The following is a 14,782-nucleotide window of genomic DNA, read 5'->3' on the forward strand; positions in this document are numbered from 1 at the left end:
TAAGGCTAAGATAACTTCCGCTTCCTTTTTCAATCTCCCGTCGTTGTTTTGGTACTTACAAGCTTACAATATTTTGTATTTTTCAACTTTCACACGTTAGTGCATCAGTATGTTGTTTGATATGTATCTCCCATCTTTAAATAAGAGATTCCTATCAGTAAATAATAAATTGAATGTTTGATGGTTGATTCACATTGGGATATTTGTCAGATTGTAACTGAAATACCGCATGAAATGGAGATGTCTTGTGTTGACAAAGTCTTAAACGGCATGGATAACTGTAAAGTAGTAATTTTCAAGCCTTACTTGCGTAGTTAAGTGAAGACTAAAGAGGATTATATGAGCAAAGAGGGAAATTCTGATAAAAGATGTATAGGGAAAAGGGTGGGGGAGGTTAATTTGTGTTGAATGTTTCAGAGTGTGTTTTAGAAGCCTGTGGGAATAATCATTTCTCTTACTTACAACTGAACGGAGTATGAGTTAAACATGAATTATGTGGTATTTACTTTAATCTTAGAGTCATGGCCTTTGGAACATGGGAACGACTTTACTTTACCGGTCCCCAGAAAAACGCGCTAAAATATAGTGTCGCCGTAGGCGACTTCAATATATATGAGATCGCGTGAGCGATCGAAAAAAATAAAAAATATGAGGTTTTAAGCCTTTTTGACCCCAAATTCGAATTCTACGGTTAAAAGTTTAGTTTAAAACTTCGTTTATAAACGAAGTTTTTAACCTCGTTTTCTGAAAAAAAGTAACAAATGTTGTTTATTCAGTGAAAAGGAGACAAAAAATAATTGTGAATGAAGCGCGTGCGGCGCATGCTTAGTGCCGTTTCTTTCGTACTTAGCCATTTTTTTCATGTAAACAAACCAACGAGATGTCGTTGAAGCTGAATTAAGATCTTGCAAAAAATACAGATGCAACTGAATTTCTTAATTAATCTAAAAGAACAAGACACTGACCCTTATCTCTCGGATGGTATGCGAGGACTAACCCAAATCTCCCAGGCGGATGCTAGACCATGCTAGACTAACCCATGTGCGAGGACTAACCCTAATCTCTCGGATATATGCGAGACTAACCCTAATCAGTCGAAAACTTATGCAAGGACTAACCCTAATCTTTCAGGTAGGTGCAAGACTAACCCTAACCAGTCGAAAAATGTGCAAAACCAACCCTAATCAGTTGAGTGACGTAAATCTTACGTCATAGTGCAATGAGCGCGCGGATCTTGCGGATCTGGGGACCGGTAAAGTAAAGTCTACCCGGAACATGAAATTTTAATGTTATGCATATTTGCATCTGAAACTCTCCATCTCCTTTATTTTGAGATTTTCCAGCTAGAGCAATGAAAATGTGTACTTAAGTCATTTTCAGGAAGCTTTGGCATCGCCTACAGAAAAGAAAGGAGAATTGATTTTTTTGAAACAATGCTTCATTACTTATGATGAACAGATACAAATCGTTAAAACCCCATATTTTATTTCCAAATGTTTTGTTAAACATGCAATTTTTGATTTCTGTTAAGTAAACATCCAGTAATGGTATGAAAATTGTTCAAGCCTTAAATTACAGATATATGCAAAGTTAATTTACAAAATTATATCCTTAATGTAATATCACCCCCCCCCCCCCCACCCCCCCACCCCACAAAGGATGTTGCATTTCTTTGTACAACCTAACAACACAGAATGAGAACCCAGATCTGACTTTGTCCTCTTTTGAATGAACATAAGTTGGGCCTTGTAATTTTAACATTCAAATGAATTCATATTATTGATGTGTAACTTATCTAACAAGGATTTTTTCATGCAGGTAACAAAGAACGATGGCGGAGGCAAATACACCTTCAGCTAATCCACCTAAAAAATTAGGAAGGTAAAAAACATTCATGCTTCCCCCCCCCCCCCCCCCCTAGATAGTTTTCAGTAGGCCTAAATTAGCAAGAGTTATTTCCCGTTGGCTGCCATATTGGGGGTCAACATGCTCATATTCCTTCATTATTCAACCAACTTTAACTTTTTATACTGGCCATTACGGGGTGGGAAGCACTGTTTTTCTGAAAAATATACATTTGTTAAAGCCCCCTTTATTTCATAATTTTTATTCTATAAAGATTTCCCCCCAAGTATCTCTTCTACACCCTCCTAAATTTGGTAAGACAAAGAGGAAAAATTACCAGGTTGACCACCAAGATGGCGGCCAAGGGAAATAACTCGGAGAGAAAATGTGTCATATGAAAACTATCTATAAATATGTCACAAAATTACCTCGATCATGAAGGCAGAATCTGTGAATCGATCTCTTTATCTACTGTAAGTGCCAAGTTTCAATGAAAAAAGAAAGTCAGCCTGCTTTGAAATAGATTTATTAAACTCAATATACTGAAACCATTTTAAAAACCATCTAGTGTCAAAAGCTAGTTTAGAAAGCTGATTTTGATTTATAGTTTGACAAAAAAGGAAATGCAGTTATTAGTAAAAAATAGAAATGATTAGAGGTTGTATTGTAAAGCTGTCTTTACCAGTTACAAATGATTACAGGTTGGACTGTAAAGCTGTCTTTATAACAAATGATTACAGGTTGTACTGTAAAGCTGTCTTCACTGGTTACAAGAGAGGACTGAGAAACCAACATGAGAACACAGCTCTGTTGAAAATTGATGGAGTCACGTGTAAGGAGGACACACCATTCTACTTTGGCAAAAGATGTGCATATGTGTACAAAGCTAAAAGGTAATATATACAGTCAGTACACTAAAATGATGATACAGAGTTTGGTTTGTTTTGTTTCTTATTGATTATTGATGATGACATCGATGACGAGTCTGACATTTGGGATTCACTCGCAGACAAAACAGTTCTTGTCTTGTTTGTTGAGAGGAATTCTCTGTTTATGTGAGGCTAATTGAGGCATTTGTCTGAAATAACTATCAATTTTAACTGTTGAATGTTTAAATTTTTGACGAGTGATTTGCATTATTAAATTGAAGTGGTAACTACGTTTTTGTTCGATTTGTTCAGAAAACGTATCATTAAAAGAGTACCGTAAAGTTGCTTGTAATTGCCGCACTTTTTTCCTTCAGAAAATTGTTTAAAATAAGGGATGCGCTTAATACATCAGAACAAAATGCAACCCCCTTTTTTCCAGGTCACTTTCGCAGTGCCGAGGACCATTTTCCCAATCCATTTGAATTGATTACTCTATGTAACCAATTACATCAAAGTTTATTAATATTACTCTAATTTCAGAGTCATTTATGTCAGCCCTACCTGTTGTAGTCATATACATCTACCCTACCTGTTGAAAAAAAAGATAATCATTTCATAAATAAAGCCATAATGAAAAACGATCTTTGTTTTTATTTCCATTGCATGTTCTGCCATTTTGAACTATCGTCGCTTATATCATATACAAGAAATGCATGTCGCTTAAGACATAGATCTATTAATACCTATAAATGAGTCAACAACTATAATCTTTGTGATATATTCTGAATTATCCTTAAATCTGTATCTTATTTTTATTTTTAGCTCACCTCGACGAAGTCGAGATGAGCTTATGCTATACCCCCGGCGTTGGCGTCGGCGTCGGCGTTAGCGTCGGCGTCCCGGTTAAAGTTTTAGGAGCAAGTCCCATTCCCAAGTAACTATAAGCCCTACCTTGACCAAACTTGCATGGATGATGCATCTAGGGATGGACACTACCACACTTGCTTCGGATGCTGGATATGACCTAGATTTTCCAGATGATTGACCAGGTTAAAGTTTTTGGAGCAGGTCCATTCCCAAGGAATTATAAGCCCTACCTGGACCAAACTTGCATGGATGATGCATCTAGGGATGGACACTACAACACTTGCTTCGGATGCTGGATCTGACCTAGATTTTCCAGATGAGTGACCAGGTTAAAGTTTTTGGAGCAGGTCAATTCCCAAGTAACTATAAGCCCTACCTGCACCAAACTTGCATGGATGATGCATCTAGGGATGGACACTACAGCACTTGCTTCGGATGCTGGATCTGACCTAGATTTTCCAGATGAGTGACCAGGTTAAAGTTTTTGGAGCAGGTCAATTCCCAAGTAACTATAAGCCCTACCTGGACCAAACTTGCATGGATGATGCATCTAGGGATGGACACTACCACACTTGCTTCGGATGCTGGATATGACCTAGATTTTCCAGATGAGTGACCAGGTTAAAGTTTTTGGAGCAGGTCCATTCCCAAGTAACTATAAGCCTTACCTGGACCAAACTTGCATGGATGATGCAGATTGGGATGGACACTACCACACTTGCTTCGGATGCTGGATCTGACCTAGATTTTCCAGATGAGTGACCAGGTTAAAGTTTTTGGAGCAGGTCCATTCCCAAGTAACTATAAGCCCTACCTGGATCAAACTTGCATGGAGGATGCATTTAGGAATGGACACTACCACACTTGCTTCGGATGCTGGATATGACCTAGATTTTCCAGATGGGCCACTAGGTTAAAGTTTTTGGAGCAGGTCCATTCCCAAGTAACTATTAGCCCTACCTTGACCAATCTTGCATGGATGATGCATCTAGGGATGAACACTACCACACTTGCTTCGGATGCTGGATCTGACCTAGATTTTCCAGATGAGTGACCAGGTTAAAGTTTTTGGAGCAGGTCCATTCCCAAGTAATTATAAGCCCTACCTGAATCAAACTTGCATGGAGGATGCATCTAGGGATGGACACTACCACACTTGCTTTGGATGCTGGATCTGACCTAGATTTTCCAGATGGGTCACTAGGTTAAAGTTTTTGGAGCAGGTCCATTCCCAAGAAACTATTAGCCCTACCTTGACCAAACTTGCATGGATGATGCATCTGGGGATGGACACTACCACACTTGCTTCAGATGCTGGATCTGACCTAGATTTTCCAGATGAGTGACTAGGTTAAAGTTTTTGGAGCAGGTACCCAATTATAAGCCCTACCTGGACCAAACCTGCATGGATGATGCATCAAAGGAAGGACTCTACCATACTTGCTTCAGATGCTGGATCTGACCTACATTTTCCAGATGAGTGACTAGATTAAAGGTTTGGGAGCAGGTCTATTCCCAAGTGATTATTTAAGCCTTACCTTGACCAAACTTTCGTGGATAATGCATCTAGGGATGGACGCTACCACACTTGTTTGGGATGCTGGATCTGACCTAGATTTTCCAGATGATTGATCAGGTTAAAGTTTTTTTGGAGCAGGTCCATTCCCAAGTAAATATAAGCCCTACCTGGACCAAACTTGCATGGATGATGCATCTAGGGATGTACACTAACTAACCTGCTTTGGATTCTGGATCTGACCTAGATTTTCCACATGAGTGAATTTTAGCCATATTTTAACCAAATTAGCATGAATGATGATGTATCTAGAGATGGACAGTTCCAGACTTACTTTGGATTCTGAATCTAATATTGATGGATATTAATCTTGGAATGTACACTAACTAGGAAAAAAATATGATGTGAGATTTTCCTTACTTATAGATAACATTCGTCGAGGTGAGCTTAGTAATCTTTGATTACCTATGTTTTTAAATTTCAGATGTGCAATTAGAGGTGCAAATCATTAGGGATTCCATTGTTACATCATTGCTATATATAACTTCAGTCTCTGTTGTCTAGTAGGACATGACCATTGTTTATTTAACAATTATCACCTCAACACCTGCAATGAAATCAACACGTTCTTTAAAAGAACTTTATTAAAACATATTTCAGTCGGAAGCACATATAAAAACGTATTTGTAGAATACAATCAAGCACATTCATTTAGCATGTCATCATGGTCACAGCACTGATTGTTCATTGCACTAGCTAACTAAAATAATTATCGATGGATTCCAAGAACTGTTTAATTACCCAAAGCCAGACCTTTGACATTAATATTATTTGGGTATGATTTTTGTTTACGAAAATACTGACACGCGCTTGTTATGCATTATACCGGTAAGCATAACTTCATAACACGCTTGGAATTAATATGAAAAGAAAATAATCAGGTATTTCTTTTATTATCTCTGGTTAGATAATTATTAAAAAGATTAAATTTAAATGTTCACACATACACACTTGTAATAAGTAGAGTAAAAAAACTGACTTGCTACTTTTGTTTGAGATTCGTAAATTTTCCTACTTATAACTTAAGTTACTGTACTGGAAAAATTAAAGTCACATCCAATTTATGCATTTTTTGGATGCGCATTTTACATAGGACCTGCGTTTTTTTCAGGATTTTCACCCCAACTTTGGGGGTGCGTCTTTTACTCCATTGCGGCCAATACATGCGACTTTACGGTAGTAGTATTATCCCACTAAGATTGGTACATAGGACCTTTTCTCTGTAATTTTTGCAGGAAGACAGCATGTCCTGGACATGACAAAGCTAGCCGCATTCGAGTCATCTGGGGTAAAGTCACCAGATCACACGGTAACAGCGGTGCTGTACGAGCTAAATTCAGGAAGAACCTGCCATCATCAGCCATGGGAAAGAGAGTCCGAGTTGTAAGTTTGTACAGTGGTGGCATTTTTGCTAGCTAAGTGTCTGATTCATATAGTATCATCTGATCTCCCCCTCGGCTAATTTAGCTTAGTTTCAAAGCTCATGCTTTGACATTCTATGGCATCCAGTCAAATTGCATCACACAATAGCATGTTAAACCTTATTTCCTCAGTGTAAGAGTGCAACGATCGCGGTATATTTTTCCATGGTTCAATTCACAATACACTAAACTGATATTGCGGTTCGGATCAATCGGTCCAGAATTATCCAAATCGTCCGTTTTGTTTCCTTGTTTACAATTTCAAAATGGCTTCCGCGCAAATCATGAGGTCGACGATAACGATAGCGCCTTATCTATCATATCGGCAGTTAAACTCATCTCCAGCATCTTACAAACCTCTGATTTAACACGGTGAAGGACTTTATCTCATTCCTAATGTGATTAAAATTATAGATGTTAATACAAATGATAAACCCTTTAGATCTTAACATATTCTATTGTACGTAATACACGATATTTCATCATGCTTGTATTTCGATGAAAATTCGCTGCCTTGTTCACTAAAACGTGTCAACACGAGAAATATGGCAACTGATTTTCTACTTAAATGAAAGAAATAAAAGACTGAATGTCTGAAGTCCTTTTTCATTCCAGTTTAAGAGGAAGATTATGAGGAAAGGTCGGAATAGTTCCCTGTAAATGTTGGTCTTTGGTTTAGAATATTGTCTCAAATCAAAGATCTACCTATCAATCCAATTCAAGTTAACAAATTGATATTTTAATTATTATGAAAAAAATATGAACATTTGATATAAACCTGTCAAGTTAAGACTTCTTAAGGCCAAAATAAAAAATACCTTTGTTTCCCCTAATGCGACCGACCCAATTAAATCCTGCCGACTGAATTTTTTTTTTTTAAGAAGATTATTCAAATATTTTTTATGTCACCTGAGTTTACTCAGGTGACCTATTGCTCTCTGTTTTCGTCCGTCGGAGTGCGTCGTCTGTCGTGCGTTAACATTTGAACATTTTCAGCTTCTTCTCTGGAACCACTGAACCAATTTCAACCAAATTTGGCACATAGCATCTATATGTGAAGGGGAGTATAAATGTGAAATTCATGACCCCTACCCCCCTGGGGCCTGAGGGGTGGGGCTAAAACCATCAGAATTAATGCAATTTTTAAAAATCTTCTTCTTTACTCCTGGGCATCAAGCAGGCAAACTGTTGGCATGAATGTAATAAGCATTGAGCCCTCTACCTAAATTGTGAAATTTATGGCCCCAGGGTCAGGGGTTCTGGTGCTAGGGTGGGGCTCTGTTGAATATGTAGTGAAAAGCATTATTCTTAAAAAATCTTCTCCTCTGCTCTTGGGTATTTAGAAAACAAACAATATGCATAGTTATGATGAGGAAAGGTGTCTCTTCTAAAATTGTGAATTTCATGGCCCCTGGGTCAGGGGTTCTGGTGTTAGGGCGGGTATCTAATGATTATATAGTGAAAATGCATTAATTATTCAAAAATCTTCTCCTCTGCTCCTGGGTATTAAGCTGATGAACTAAGTACATAGTTATGATGAGAAAGAGTGCCTCTTCCAAAATTGTGAATTTCATGGCCCAAGGGTCAGGGGTTCTGGTGTTAGGGTGGGGCTCTGTTGAATATATAGTGATAATGCATTATTTCTTTAAAAAGCTTCTTCTGTGCTCTTGGATATTATGAAAACAAAATAAATACATAGTTATGATGATGAAAGGTGCCTCTTCCAAAATTATGAATTTCATGGCCCCAGGGTCTGGGGTTCTGGTGTTAGGGCAGTGTTCTGTTGAATATACATGTATAGTGAAAATGCATTATTTCTTTTAAAAATCTTCTCTGATCCAGGGCAAACAAACTGAAGGCATAGTTATGATGAATAAGGGTGCCTATTCCTATGTTGTGAATTTCATGGCCCCCTGGTCAGGGGTTCTGGTTTTAGGGCGGGGCTCTAATGATTACATAGTAAAAATGCAATAATTCTTTGACAATCTTCTCCTTTTCTCCTGGGTAATAAGCCGATGAACTAAGAGTATAGTTATGATATGTAAGGGTGCCTGTTCCAAAATTGTGAAATTCATGGCCCCTAGGTCAGGGGTTCTGGTGTTAGGGTGGGGCTCTGTTGAATATATAGTGATAATGCATTATTTCTTTAAAAATCTTTTTCTTTGATCCTGGGTATTTAACAAACAAACTGATGCATAGTTATGATGAGTAAAGGTGCCTCTTCCAAAATTATGAATTTCATGGCCCCTGGGTCAGGGGTTCTGGTGTTAGGGTAGGGCTCTAATGATTACATAGTAAAAATGCAATAATTCTTTGAAAATCTTCTTCTTTTCTCCTGGGTATTAAGCTGATGAACTAAGAGTATTGTTATGATATGTAAGGATGCCTCTTCCATAATTGTGAATTTTAAGGCCCCTGCATCATGGTTCTGGTGTTAGGGCAGAGCTCTAATGATTACATAGTGAAAATGCATTAATTCTTCGGTAATCCTCTGCTCTCTTTCTGGGTATTAAGTAAGCTTACTAAATGTAAAATTAAGATGAGCAAGTGTGCCTCTTTCGAAATTGTGAATTTCATGGCCTCTGGTTTAAAACATAAATCCATTGTGGCGAAGTTGTTGCATGATACTCAGGAAGTGTTTTTTTTTCAGTACTTTGGGACTGGGGGCTGGGGCCCTCATAATTGGGAATTTCAGCATCAATTAGGCTAAATTGGGAATCTCCCACAAAACCCAGTCAATTAAAAAGCATTGTCAAAAAGCTTTGTTTTTGTCTTTGTATTACTTTAACAAACAATTGTTATAACAAATCAAGACTATTCTTGGTATGAATTATCTAATTACTTGCATCAAGAACAATAGTGGTATGAATTATCTAATTATGAAGAAATCCAATATGGCTGAACAACAAAACCTGGCTGAACTTCACTGAAAAACATGCAATAAACAAACTAAATTTGATCACATATTTTGTAAGTTTTTCTTTGGGAAAACTTCCACAACATTTTGGGAAAATACAGGCATATTTTCAATTGGGACTGGGGCCGAATTTCGGCCCCAAATCGGCCCTAAAAAAAATCACTGTCAGGTGACCTATAAGGCCCCGTGGGCCTCTTGTTTTTCATGTTTATCAACTTTTATAAAATACAATTTCATCAAAACCCATTCTTATCAGAAATTCAGAATGTATTTTCAAAGCTGCTGTCAGAAAAAAATAAATATTTACATACCTACCTACCCAACTTCAGATTCTAGGGTCGGGTTAGGGGAAACAAAGATATTTTTAATGATGGCCTAACCTTGTCAAGTATCGTGATACGCATCGTATCGTGAACTGAATACTGTGATATGTATCGTATCTAGGGGTGAAACGATACACCTTCACGGTTCGATACGTATTGTATAATTTTGTCTCGGTTCGGTTATTTTTGATACGATACATTTTGATAGAAGGGAACAAATTCAACGTTGTTTTATGCTTTTTTTTTTCTGAATCTAGTCACATATTTTACGAATTTTATTTGCAAATTGACTAGAAGAAATTGATTAAAATTATTTGACCGTCAAAAATTATTTTACAAGCTATCAGTCATCAAAAATTTACGTTTTCTATATTTATTTATACTGAGTAACGTGTTTTACCTTATGTCAAACCCGACTGAATAACAATCCCGACCGAAAATGAACTGAACCGAAAATTAGAGATTTTGCACCGTGTATCAAACCGAGAAAAAATACCGCGGTGAATCGATACCGTGGTGAACCGTTTCACTCCTAATTGTATCGTGAGGTTGTGTATCGTTGCACCCCTACCTCGGTGAATTAATTTTTTTGTGAAATACAATCTACATGATTGGCTTAAAGTTTTTGTCGCCAAGAATGATAACTTGATCAATTCCTCGATACCAGTAATATACCTACAAAATCTGCCAAGGTGAGATGAGGGGATAAGAATCAGGCTCTCTGCTAGCAAAGATGCAGTATTGAAATAAAAATGCTATTTTAGTGTTTGTATTGATGATGACACCGATGACGAGTCTGATAGAGAGTTTCATCCCCTCACTAAACAGTTCTTGTTCTGTGACCAGGGTTTGGGCTCTTCATTGTATGAGGCTATTGAGGCATTTGTCTGAAATACTTCAAGAGAAAGAAAAGTAACATTCAGGGTTAAGTAATATTCCATTGGATCAATGTACTGCATGCTGTAGCATTTATATCCTTTGATCTCATTTACAGGGGTAGATGGGAGAAGGGGTTGTAAGTTTTTATTTAGTTTCTCTTGCAAAATATAGCATAAATGGTAAACAAAAATTCATAACCTTTGTTATAACAATGGATTAAGATGTTCGATTTCATCCTAATTTTCTATCCCCCCCCCCCCCCCCAATAAAAATTTAAAAATAAAAACTGAAATATAAAAATATTAACATCCCTGTAATGATGTAATGACATTTTGGGAAATTCATGTTTATATTGTTGAATATTCTTACCATCCTGATCTACTTCATCATCCTCCGGCTGCCTGCAATCTCACTTGAACTGATCAGACTCTCTTGTTTCAAAAGCAGTAAATTACCATGCAAATCCATAAAGTGAAAGCACACACATTTCAGTTTGTTAGGGCATTTAGATGAAAGTTTGATTAAATTAACCTGCTTTAATTGGATAGTTGTATTAGTTTGATGTACTGATCTGTAAAGGGTAAAATATTGTATGTTACCATCTTATTGCCATGCCATCATATGCTAAAACTCATGTTAACAAAATACTTAGGAGATGAATATATACCATGTATGTCTTACTAGATCTGTTCTTGATAAGGAGATCATGCCATCATTGTTTTTCAAGCATTTGTTGTTGTGCTAAAGTCTATCAACAAGTAAAATAACCTTTAAAATATTTTGCCATTTTAGGTCACCTGAGTCACTCAGGTGACCTATTGCTATCCGTTTTTGTCCGTCGTCATGCGTTGTCCGTCGTGCATTAACTTTTGAACATTTTCAACTTCTTCTCTAGAACCACTCAACCAATTTCAACGAATTTTGGCATATAGCTTCTTTGGGTGAAGGGGAACACATATTGTGAATTTCATGGTCCCTGCCCCCCTGGGCCCCAGGGGTGGGCTAAAACCACCAAAATTGATGCAATCTTTAAAAATCTTCTTCTTTACTCCTGGACATCAAGCAGTCAAACTGTTGGGATGATTGTAATAAGCATTGGGCCCTCTACCTAAATTGTGAAATTCATGGCCCCAGGGTCAGGTGTTCTGGTGCTAGGGCAGGTCTCTATTGATTATATAGTGAAAATGCATTAATTCTTTGAAAATCTTCTTCTCTGCTCCTGGATATTATTTAAACAAACTAAGTGCATGGTTATGACAAGCAATGATGCCTTTTCCAAAATTGTGAAATTCATGGCCCCTGGGTCAGGGGTTCTGGTGTTAGGGCAGGGCTCTATTGATTAAATATTGAAAATGCATTAATTCTTTGAAAATCTTCTCCTCTGCTCCTGGATACTATTTAAACAAACTAAGTGCATGGTTATGACAAGCATTGATGCCTTTTCCAAAATTGTGAAATTCATGGCCCCTGGGTCAGGGGTTCTGGTGTTTTGGGGGGGGGGGGGCTCTATTGATTATATAGTGAAAATGCATTAATTCTTTGAAAATCTTCTTCTCTTCTCCTGGGTATTATACAAACAAACTAAGTGCATGGTTATGACAAACATTGATGCCTTTTCCAAAATTATGAAATTCATGGCCCCTAGGTCAGGGGTTCTGGTGTGTGTGTGTGTGGGGGGGGGGGGGGGGCTCTGTTGATTATATTGTGAAAATGCATTAATTCTTTAAAAATCTTCTTCTCTGCTCCTGGATATTATTTAAACAAACTAAGTGCATGGTTATGACAAGCAATGACGCCTTTTCCAAAATTGTGAAATTCATGGCCCCTGGGTCAGGGGTTCTGGTGTCGGGGGGGGGGGGGAGGGGGGGGCTCTTTTGATTATATAGTGAAAATGCATTAATTCTTTAAAAATTTTCTTCTCTTCTCCTGGGTATTATTTGAACAAACTTAGTGCATGGTAAAGGTGCACAAGGATGGTTTTTCCAAAATTTTGAAATCCATGGCACCTGGGTCAGGGGTTCTGGTGCTAATTCTTTGAAAATTTCTTTTCTGCTCCTGGTTTTAAAGTAAACTAAGTGTGTAGTTATGATGAACAAGAGTGCTTCTTCATGAATCATGACCTCTAAGTCATATGTTCTGGTGTAAGGATGGGACTTTATTGATAATATAGTGAAAATGCATTAATTCTGTCAAATAATCCTCTCTGCTCCTCAGCGTTGAGCAGATAAATAAAGTGCATACTTATGATCAACAATTGTGCTTCTTACAAAATTTTAAAACTTGTGGTCTTAGGTTTTGGTGTTTCTCGGGGGTGGGTGGGTGGGTTTTGACTATATTTATTAATAAAATGAAAATCTGTTAATTCTTTGAAAATCTTCAACTAAGTGCATAGTTATGATGATGAGGGTATCTCTACCAAATTTATGAATTTCATGACCCTAGGACATGGGTTTTAGTGTTAGGGTAGGGGTGTGTTGAATCTGTAGTGAAAATGTATGATTTGAATTTTCTTTGAAAATCTTCTCTGCTCCTTGGCATATCGAAGGCAAATAGAATTAAAGTTTTAATAAGCAAGGATATTTTTACCAGATTTTTGAACGTCAGGACCATTTGGTCAAGTTTTCTGGTCCTAGTGGGGGCTGTATTAATTTGTATTCAACTGAGAGAAGTTATTTGGAACCCTTGGCCATTTACTTTTGATAATTAATCACTGTAAATAATGTATTTGAAAGTTAATAGAACAAGCATTCTGAGAGTATTGCATTAGCAATACTAGTCCCCTACCGGCAAGTGTAATTTGGTTCCCGTTAAGAATTGAAAATGCCATAATTCCGTCAAAAATCAATGAAGCGGGACGAAATGCAAACTTGATCTATAACTTATCAAGGCAAAGACACATACCAAAGATCAGCTCAATATCTGAAAGCGTTTAGAAGAAAATTGCGGAAAACCCCTAAGAATTGAAAAGGCCGCAATTCCGTCAAAAATCAATGAAGCGGGTCGAAATTTAAACTTGATCTGTAACTCATCAAGATACACAATATCTGCAAGCATTTAGGAAAAAAGTGCGGAAAACCATTTGGGACAGACAGACAGAGGGACAGACAGACAGACAGAGGGACAGACAGACAGACAGACGGATGGACAGACTCAGAGGAAACCTGTAGTCCCCTCCAGTTTCACCGATAGGGGACTAATAAGAGAATTATGCAAAAAAATTTATTGAATAATACAAAAAGTACTTTCAGAGTTTTAATGATCAGATAGACAAATAATAAATAGATAAAAATGAGACAAAAATAACTTATTAAATGTTCTTCAAAGACCAAGAGAGGCCAATGTTAGAGGTCACATTGTGGGGTTAAAAGTAGTACAGAGGAACTATTTGTTAATAGTCTGCATGGTGATAGTGCTAAATGGGGGATAAATTAGAATTTAATGTATGTCAGTTGTTACTGAATACTAGACTAATTATTTCATTGATTCTGATCATCCTATTTCTCTTGCTTTTGGGCAACAAAGCTTCATCTGTCGGTTTATTTTATACTCTATGGATCTTCTAAATTGTTGTATTATACTCAGGTGACCGTTAAGGCCCTTGGGCCTCTTGTTTTACAAATACATGTATTTTTGTATATTGTTAATCAATACTGACTTGTGTTTTTGTTTTTTTTTTTAATTTTTAGATGCTGTACCCATCAAGGATATAGAAATTTGTACAAAGAAAAAAAAAAATTAAAAAAACCCTAGCTATTGTTTTGTGCACTTTATACTCCATAACACTTTTTAGTCAAGGGCTCAAGTGAGCTTTTCTGATCGAAATTTGTCTGTTGTCTGTCGTTGTTGTCCTCGTTGGCGTCGTAAACTAAATATAAAATTATAGTGAAATTATTCTGTTCATTTCAATATTTTCACTTACCTGTCTCCTTAACTATTTGCAATTTCCCTCTAGTTCCCCATACAATACGTCAACATAATTTTTATAGAGTCACTAAGGTATTACCTCCAGTTATCCCCCTTAACTATAACTTCATTTTTCTCTCGACGCCATATTGGGACATGCGGTTTTCCTCATACAGTGCAAA

General features: G+C 37.1%; 1 protein-coding gene across 1 annotated transcript; it reads left to right on the plus strand.

The window, feature by feature from the left end:
• Positions 1–2: 2 nt before the first annotated feature.
• On the plus strand, positions 3–14,446 carry LOC133180336 (large ribosomal subunit protein eL33-like). The gene is made up of 5 exons (XM_061314885.1): positions 3–51; positions 1,819–1,881; positions 2,586–2,738; positions 6,393–6,540; positions 14,384–14,446. The coding sequence occupies exons 2-5, from the start codon at positions 1,832–1,834 to the stop codon at positions 14,405–14,407; spliced, it is 375 nt and encodes a 124-aa protein (XP_061170869.1). The 5' UTR covers positions 3–51; positions 1,819–1,831; the 3' UTR covers positions 14,408–14,446.
• Positions 14,447–14,782: the final 336 nt, after the last annotated feature.

This window comes from Saccostrea echinata, unplaced genomic scaffold, assembly GCF_033153115.1.
Source record: "Saccostrea echinata isolate AGI-Se365-2 ecotype Australia unplaced genomic scaffold, CSIRO_AGI_Sech_v1 ptg000001l, whole genome shotgun sequence".
NCBI classification, from domain to species: domain Eukaryota; kingdom Metazoa; phylum Mollusca; class Bivalvia; order Ostreida; family Ostreidae; genus Saccostrea; species Saccostrea echinata.

Bases quoted from the DNA above. Each gene is read 5' to 3' on its own strand.
- LOC133180336 (XM_061314885.1), top strand. From the start codon at position 1,832: ATGGCGGAGGCAAATACACCTTCAGCTAATCCACCTAAAAAATTAGGA. The intron at 1,882-2,585 runs GTAAAAAACATT...AAATGATTACAG, and splicing joins CCACCTAAAAAATTAGGAAG to GTTGTACTGTAAAGCTGTCT. The intron at 2,739-6,392 runs GTAATATATACA...TAATTTTTGCAG, and splicing joins TATGTGTACAAAGCTAAAAG to GAAGACAGCATGTCCTGGAC.